Source organism: Anabrus simplex, chromosome 4 (genome assembly GCF_040414725.1).
Source record: "Anabrus simplex isolate iqAnaSimp1 chromosome 4, ASM4041472v1, whole genome shotgun sequence".
Classification (NCBI taxonomy): domain Eukaryota; kingdom Metazoa; phylum Arthropoda; class Insecta; order Orthoptera; family Tettigoniidae; genus Anabrus; species Anabrus simplex.
The window spans coordinates 407164314-407173943 of record NC_090268.1 but is presented as its reverse complement, the minus strand read 5'-3'; the positions used below and the strand labels follow the sequence as shown (position 1 = coordinate 407173943).

The window sequence follows — 9630 nt, the reverse complement described above, 5'->3', positions numbered from 1 at the left end:
GTTGACATTGTAGAGTTTACAGAGCATCGGTCGAAAGGGACAGTCAATTTTTAACCTCTAAATATTCCCCTCCATACACTACACCAGTTGTGAAAGCTCCGCCCAACTTTCCCTCTCCCGCTTATCCCCCACTACAACTTCCTCACTCCTACAATACAAGAATCAGGAGCGCGGCAGCAAGCAGTCGTTATGCTGCAGTAAACACCACCAGACAACCTAGCAGTAGTCAACGGGGAAAGTAACGAACCATTAACATGACCATTTAAAAACAAGGTCCAACACACGATAATTTTCTCTTGTTACAGACATATCAACATGTATTGGCATAAATAGCAGCAATTAATTCAACATCTAAGGTTAAAAAATGACTGTCCCTTTCGACCGATGCTCTGTAAACCCTACAATGTCAACTGATTACTTTCAAGTCCTTAAATAGTAAACATCATCAGTACGACACAGTTGATTATGTCAATAATTTATTTATTGGAAACAAACTACAAGTTCTTGTAATGATCATGGCTACAAATAATTAAATAATACATAATGTGAAGATGAAGGCCTATAGACTTTTAAGAATTTTACAAGTTCAAGAGATGCATGAAGCTTTTAGCCAGATTTCTTGCCCTAAACTTTAAAGTGTTTTACAACATCATTGCCTTCATTCACCATTTCAAGTCTGAACAACACTATTGAGATTTAGACATTCAGTGTTTAAAAGAATTCAAGAATTTTATTGTAATTAATCTAATTGAAAGTGTACAGAACTGTCCATTTCCTTGTTCACAGCCAAGCTGTTATTTTATATACTGTGTAATTACTGATCTTCAATTACAATATAATTTTTTTTGTAAATTAGTTTTAAGACCGTAATTAAGTACAAATAACTTATAAAGATTAGAGTCAGGATCCTGAACTAACCTTGAGACATTATTATGGCTGATGAAGCCTGGTAGACGGGCAAAACATGTACCAAATATTGAATTTATAACAAGGATGAAGTCCTAATTATAAATGTATTTTATGTATTGAATAGGTGAACTTACAAATAAACACTTGTCTTTTAACATTTATATGCATCAATGTTACCAATTATGGGTTCTTAGATAGCTGCAGAGGCTTAGAATTACAAGCTCTGTCACAATGTTGGCAAACAAATCCATCAAAGCTCCTTTGTTGCTGAAGAGGCTAACAGCTGTTTCTACTCCGATTTTCTAGTTGTTTACAACTACTTCATTATAGCAATGCATAATCTTATGAGAAAGTTGTTGGTGGTGATGATTACAGACAGAGTTAGGAAGTAATTGAGTACAACTTATCAAATAACTTGAAACGATTACATTGTTAGTAATTTTTACTTGTAATTGTTATCTTTTACAAAATGAAATTTTTACTTGCAATTTACTTCTTGAATTAAAATTGTAATTGTTATTTTCTGGTTAACTGGGCGAGTTGGCCGTACGGTTAGGGGCGTGCAGCTGTGAGTTTGCATCCAGGAAATAGTGGGTTCAAAACCCACTGTCAGCAACCCTGAAGATGGTTTTCTGTGTTTTCCCATTTTCTCACCAGGCAAATGCTGGAACTGTACCTTAATTAAGGCCACGGTCACTTCCCACTCCTAGGCCTTTCCTATCCCATCATCGCCATAAGACCTATCTCTGTCGGTGCGACGTGAAAAATACTTTTTAAATTTTTTTAAAAACTTTCTAGTTACTGATATACATCATGTCGAAGCAAAAACTGGGGCAAAAAAATGATGGATGATAACTTCTTCAGTTCTACTACTGCAGAACCAGTAACTTCACCACTTCTGGATGGGTACTTTTTACATCTCCAGTACTCCTAATACTTCTCCCAATGACGTTCTTAAAACTAAACATACGTATTCCTTCAAGTGTCCATGTAGGGCATCAAAGATGTACTTCCCCCCAAAGATGTCAAACCTTAGCGATAAGAATTTTAACTGCAAATGATGATGATGATGATGATGATGATGACTGGTAAATAACTAGAAAATAAATATCTTAATTTTCATTGGAACTGCTGAATTCTTAAAACCCTTGTTCTGAACAACCCACTTTTTTTTAATTTGTAGTATTGCTGAACTGAACTGATGAAGTAAGAAATGTGATTATACATAATTTACAAAATATATACAAGCATCTGATACAGTCTGCTAAGTTATAGTCTAGTCTGGTGGGTATCAGTCATTATCAATTCCAAGAAATTAAGATCATAGCTTACAGAAGAGCCTACCGGCAAGACCTAGCTTTTGGTTTAGCAGCACCACAACTGAAAAACTAACATCCACCGACCGAGATTGGCAAGAGACAAGGAAAGTGTTATTTCAGTACAAGCATGCAAAAATTGAATAGGAAGTACGGGATGCTCTACTGAACATTTGGAAGATAGGAAACTTCAGGTCTGAGAAGCTGGCTTTTAAGAAGGTATGAGAGTAAACCTGTCTATCACTATTACTGTTTTCTGGATTATTTACAGTTAATTTTTTAAATGTTTTTATATTTAGTTTTTACATTATTTACATTCTTGCATTGAAGTGGCTGGTCACCATTTTGAGCTACTGTTGTGAGGTACAAAATGATACATTATTTTGGGTTTTTCAATGATAAGGTACTATACAGTAATAACTGTATATCATGCATAAATTAGCTGTAAATAATTCAGTACAGCAACCCCTATTTCTTGATTAATTTTTACAAGTTTTAATATAAACACACTTTATAAGCTCAATCATGTATGATTCATATCAGGTCCCATTGAATTGAATTTGTGCTAATTAGTTACCATCTCAAAAGTCAGTTGAAATCATCTACCTGGTAACCTATGCTAAGGTAGCTAGTCTCGTTCTTAAGAACTGTATGTAAGACCAGGAATGTGAAAGATAATAACTTACAACTAAAAGAACAAACGATCCTCCTCCAAACTAATTCACATTCTGCATCTCATACCTTCAATTAAATAATACTGAGTATTTTGTGTTTGAGCGGCTACTAGCAAGGTGATACTTTCCATGTCTACCATCAGTTTTAAAAATTATATACAGTACATATATATCTTGATACAAAATATGAGATAAAGCATGCATTATTCAGTTTTGTAAGAAAATAAACTGATGTTTCAAATACTCTAGTAACGTCAGCGACTCCACCACTCGATGAAACACTGAATCATATGACTCAATTTCTTTGGGGCTTCCAGCATGGCAAAATGTCCTGCATTTGGTATAAGTTCGAGGAAAGAACGGGGAATAGTCTGTAACAGAAGAAAAAAATGTTATTTTAGACATGATATGAGTTCTATATGGAGCTAGGATGGCGTCGTCACTTCTCACTCGGAAGGCCTTTTTTTTTTTGTTAAGAAGGAAGCCATTCTTTCCAGTGTCGACTCAGTTAAATGTTACATAAAATCAGCTTCATGGTCCGTATCACACTTCAACAGATTCACAATTAAGTATTTATTTATTTTCCACCTAGTTGATACAATGATTGCTTAAGGCAATTTTTAATGGTTAAAAGTGGTACATGTTTCGTATATTATCAACATCTTCAGCCACATCAATTTTAAGGACACTTCCTCTAAAGCATCACTTTGTCAATTTTTATATTTTTCATCTAAACAGTGTTATGTGGCTGAAGATGTTGATAATATACAAAACATGTACCACTTTTAACCATTAAAAATTGCCTTAAGCAATCATTGTATCGACTAGGTGGAAAATAAATAAATACTTAATTGTGAATCAGTTAAATGTAACATAAAAGCTTTTCAGTTTGTCGAACACACAAGTTCAATATAAAATATTGCACTAAAACTGCCACAGGTGTAGAAGGTATTGGAAGTGGAAAGTGTTTATTGAAGATTTTATTTGTAAACCTTGTTAAGTAGTATTTACTACATGATCTGAAGTGTGGTGATAAAATATTTTATTTGTATTCCATGTAACTACCTAAACTGTACAGTGTAAATAGTTTGGCAACATATGGTATTTGTAACAACTAGATTTCATTTTTATATTTACTGGAACTATCCAGAAAGTTGTAACTTGAATTTTTGAACAGGGTGTATTGGCCTTTGTTAGTTATGTATTCTAGAAAGTATGTTCTGACTGTTCTGGAAATGGAAGATTCGCGATCGTGCGTATTCGAGAAAATTATTTAAACTTCACGACTGAAGTAGGAGTTGTGATTGGTGAATCTGGGTGGCGATAGGCAGGCTCCTGCGTTCTGATTGGCTACTCCAAGGCTAGGGTTTCCTTTTTAAAGAAAGCGAGGCAGCATATCGGGGTCTCTCTGTCTGGCTGTCTGAAGTTTTGACGTCGTCTTGCTACCAGGATGGGCCACCTTGGGATAAGCACTCTCAATTTCTGTTCCACCTTAAATTTCACTTAATGTTCGCTTGCTTTTTCATATGGGAGTTTGCTCTAACCTCACCCAGACTCGCCACTCAATTATTTCGGATGCCTTAGCTTTTCAGCTGGGCTTGCCTGTTTGTTTCCGAGGCATTCCCCTTTCCTTGTTTCACTAAACATGTAAATTGTAGTTTTATGTATTTACCTTGGGGTTTTGGCTCTAGTAGTTCCGTGTCACCTGACGTACGCTAGTTTTCCTCTGCCCAGCATCAGAAGTGTTTTTGGGTGTGGGGTCAAGTTGAATTGGCCTCTGCGCCAAGTTTTGATATTTCTGATTTTACTCTTTTTCAATTATGTTGTTCCGATATTTTGAAAGGTACGTTTAGCTTCGATCTAAATTGTATTGTACGACTTGGGTTGTAATTAGATGTATGGTATTTGCTTGACTCTTTGAACTTATAGGAAGCTATTGTCAAGGAACATGCAATTTGTGTGTCTCAAGGAACATGTAATTTGTAGTTCACAAGTTCGGTATGACTGAAATAGTTCGGAATTCGTTTGTAAAGTCCTTTGTAAATAATATTTTGGTAAATAATATATTTTGAAAATCAAGGATCAGGGTTAATTTTCCGGAATATGCAACCTAAGCCATCTCAATGCCCTTGGTAGGTTCCCAGCTCCTTTCACGTTCCTGGGTTTTTATCGTCAAGTTGCCCCTACTGATATTTACCAGTGTTGTTATCGGCGGAGTTCCGTGTAGTTCATCAGCTGTTTTCTTGTGTGTGTAGTGTCTTAGGTACCATGTAATTGCACTTATTTTCCTCCCTTTACTGTGTTTGTTGTAGCCGCTGAAGTAACGGTTACAAAAACATACCTGTAAAAATATTTTTTAAAACACAATATGTTTGACAGACTGAAAAGCTTTTAAGTTACATTTCACTTGAAAGGTTAACACGCAGTGAGCCATCTAGTGACAAACTATAACTTATAATAGACCAATGGTAAAGTATCCTCAATTTCAAACCAAAATTATTAGCGAAGTCTTCCTCATGAACAGGGGAGATTTTCTTCTGAGACAAGGAGCAAAGTTCTCTGTGAAATGGAAAGAATTACACCTTGTGCTTGACACGTCAAAAGCCGAGAAGGATGTTTGCTGTAAGAATGGAAAGAGGGAGACCTGAGAAAAAGGTCAAGAGGCAGATGGTTGCAAAGGAGTTAAGGAAAGTGTACAGGCCAGAGGACTGAAGTGGAGATAAAAGAGAACAGAATGTTGGTAGAAGGCAGAGGAGAAGCTCATTTTCCCAACAAAACCAACTGACGACTGAAGATGATGATTATCCAATGAGCTAAAATCAAAATCTATGTCTTGAAACTTCATATACACTGAAAACACGGTAGAAGAGTTTTTTATTATTACTCTTCTTTCATTTTGGCCGACTATGGACCACGTTAATTCGGATTCAACTTCATCTGTTTCTGGGCTTTCGTCCTCCTTCATTCTTTCACTCTGCAATCTTCCCCTTTCTTCTGTCCAGGGCACTTGGGTACGGGATCTTTTTCTTGAAACCTCTACGTGCCCTTGATCCTCGACTTGTAAGCATTGCTGCTGCTGATTTCCATTCCTTATATTCCCATTTTTTCCAGATCCTTCTTCACCTCCTGGTACCAGTGCATTATAGCTTTCCTGGTCTCAAGAAAGCTTATTGTCTGATTGGTCAGTCTTCCCGAGTTCATTCTATAGACATTTCCGAAGAACTTGGCTCTCCTCCAAGATCTTTTCCATCTTGAGATATAATTCTTGGTTTCCTTTCTTTGTGTATGATCCATCCTCTGTTCTTTGGGATCCCAGTATCTTCCTCACAATCAGAAGAGTTTATAATAAAGAGCTAATTTAAAGTTCACAAACTGAAGCCTGTATTAAGCATGAGATCTTGTATTCAACTCTCATTTCTTCCTTGCCACCCTTGTAGTCTACTTTGCTTTCAACTACCTTTCACCTTTTGCTTTTATTTGTTTTCATTTGATCTGTCTTCCTACAGAGAAATGTCATTTTGAATATGATACCATTTGAATGATGCAAAGAAGTAGAAAAATGCCAAATTAAGACATATACAGAAAGGTTAAACATGAATAGGATAAACATAACAGGTTAGCATCAGAAAAAGGAGCAATCATAAAGTAAACAACACAATCATTCTTCAACATTAATTTCTTCTCAGCCCTCGGCAAGCTCACTTCTGCTTTCCAGCTTCATCAGGAGGGTAGGTTATAACACACAGAGCATCAGTCAGTATTCATCTTTATCTTTTTCTCTCTTGCCTTTCCCTGTGTTCATCTAGCAATTTTCTGAGTCTGCCGAAAGACCACCTGTATAAGTGGTCCCCTTCTTCCAAGTGCCAACGGCCTCCTCGGAGGGCGGATGAGCAGGTAGAGGTCCAGGGCACCCTCTTGTCCTTGCGATAAGAAATCATCGCTAAAGGCGGATGAACTGGCTTGATCTGGTCAACGACATTAGGATGCAGAAGGCAAAGGGAAACCACTGCAGTAAAGATCCTAGGGATATCCCTTGTATAGCAGCCATGCCAAGTTGCGGTAATAGAATTGTAGTTACTAATCATGGAAGTCGGAAGCCAAGATTCGGCAGGAGTGGAAACAGCAGCAAGGCCTCTCCGATCGTCATCATGCGAAATCCTTGCAAAGAGAACAGTAAGTTCAACTTTGGTACATGGAATGTGAGAACACTAGGTAAGCTCGGAAAATTGGAAGAAGTAAAGAACTCAATGATCAAGAAAGACGTAGATGTGCTTGGTGTATGTGAAACTAGATGGGCAGGAAACGGAGACTTTCAATCAGGGAATTTCAAAGTAATACACACCGGAAATGATAAAGGTGGAATGAATGGAGTAGCAAAAATCCTAAAAGGTAAATGGTGTCAAAATGTGATGAATGCCATTCATATCAGTGACAGGATTATGATGGTTAAGATAAAAGCTGACCCTGTTGACATAGTCATTATTCAAGTATATTTTCCAACCACAAACAGTGAAGACAATGTTGTAGAAGAAATGTATGATTGTATTCAAGAACTCTTTGAGTTAGTAGACACCAAAGCTAACATTATCTTAATTATTATCGTAATGGGAGACTTCAATGCTTCAGTTGGTAGTCATGAAAATCTTAAACATACTGGCAAATTTGGACTTGGCGAAACAATTAAACTCTATTGGCGAAACAAACTCGAGAGGAGAAATATTGCTCAAGTTTTGTGAACAACATGAACTATTAATAACTAATACATGCTTTGATGTTCACAAAAGACGATGTTATTCATGGAAGGCTCCTGGAGATAGTAGAAGACATCTGTTAGATTACATAATAATAAGACAGAGATACAGAAACCAAGTGCTAACCAGTCACAGTTACCCAGGAGTTGATGTAGACAGCGATCATATATTAGTTGCAGCGAAGTGTAGTTTTAGAGTCAGAAAACATAAAGCATATGGTTTGAAGAAATGGTGTTAGAATAACTTGCACATTGCAGATTTGGCTTCAAAATTCAAAGAGAAAACTAATCACTGAGTAGCGAAAGTACTGGATGGGAAAATGACAGCCGCTTCAAAAATATTGGGTAAAAGAAAATTGGAACCAAAGAAGCCTTGGATGACTCAAGAAATTTTAGATCTCATTGAACAGAGGAACAAAATAGAAGCAGGGATTTTGAACAATATAGAGCATTAAAAAATTTAATAACATATAAGTGTCGATAGCAAAAGACTGCTGGATGAATGAAATTGGCGAGGACATTGAAAAAGATTTAAAAGCAGGGAAATCTGATAAGGCATATTTTAAAATAGAATCATTGCAGAACAAGAAAATAACCAGAAGTAATGTGGTTAAAAACAAAGCAGGAAATATTCTGTTTGAAAATGAGGAAGTAGGTGATTGCTGGAAGCAACATATTGAAGATCTATATGAAGGTTAGGAAACAGATAACATTCGGGATTATGTAGAGGGTGAGAGCCTGAATGTGGTAGAAAGGAAAGGCCCACCAATAACGAAAAGCGAGTTTAATATGGCTCTATACTTATTAAAGGATAAAAAAGCCATAGGTGTTGATAACATTTCAGCAAAGCTCCTAAAGAACTGTAGAGACATCATGAAAGAGAGATTGTTTGATATCAATACAAACTGCTATGAAGAAGGAATCATACCACCTGATTTCATAAAGAGCCAGACAATAACACTCCCAAAGAAAGGAAATGCCAAGAACTGTTCAGATTACAGAACAATAGCCATTCTATCCCATGCTTCTAAGATCCTACTGACAATACTTAAAGGTCGAATCAGCAGGAAAACTGAACAGAATTTAGATGACGACCAATATGGCTTCAGAGCAGGTAAGGGTACTAGAGAGGCAATTCTAGCTCTGCGTCAAATCCTGGAAAGAAGACCGGAAGTTAACAGGAAAACTTATGTAACTTTTGTGGATTTAGAGAAAGCATTCGACAAGGTTGACTGGAAGTTATTATTTCAAACTCTGAGAACGTTGGGTTTTGATTGGAAGGACAGATGTTTGCTTTTTAACCTGTATAGAGCCCAAAGCACAGAAATGAACATCAATGGAACGACAAGACATGCAAGAATAAGAAGAGAAGTGCGGCAAGGCTGTCCCTTATCACCTTATCTGTTTAATATCTTCATAGAATTTGCTATTAGAACAGTAAAAAAACCAAAGGGATGAATTTTAATGGTAAACAAATTCATAGTATTCACTTTGCACAGGATATTGCATTGATAGCTGATTCAGAGCACAAAATGACTAGGATGCTCGGTATACCAAACACCACTTTACAATGGCGAAAAATGAAAGTATCCTCCTATTCAATACATCTCTCCAACTCAACATCCCCTCCCTTCCTCAAACCAGCCCTGCACCTCCCTTCCCCCTCCGCTCCTTCCAACCTAACAAACACAGCCAACCAACAATAGACTCGATCACGCGACCGAGACCGTCACTTTAAGAAGGCCACACCATTCGAGCTTTAGAAGTCAGCGAGTAAACTAACATCCTCTTGAAACATTCATTCTTTATATTTGCCAAACAAACCCACCTCCATCTCTCCAACTCAACACCCCTCCCTTCCTCAAACCAGCCCTGTACCTCCCCTTCCCCCTCCGCTCCTTCCATCCTAGCAGACACAGCCGAACCAACAATAGACTCGATCACGCGAACGAGACCGTTACTTTGAGAAAGACAGGCCACT

The 9630-nt window shown here is 37.2% G+C and overlaps 1 protein-coding gene across 1 annotated transcript in view; it reads right to left on the bottom strand.

The window, feature by feature from the left end:
- Positions 1 to 1449: 1449 nt before the first annotated feature.
- LOC136872775 (uncharacterized) overlaps positions 1450 to 9630 on the bottom strand; it is a 48134-nt gene continuing 39953 nt past the window's right edge. Inside the window, exon 6 of the mRNA XM_067146611.2 lies at positions 1450 to 3270. Coding sequence (XP_067002712.1) covers positions 3154 to 3270 — 117 coding nt within the window. The 3' untranslated portion in view covers positions 1450 to 3153. The remainder of the gene's footprint in view (positions 3271 to 9630) is intronic.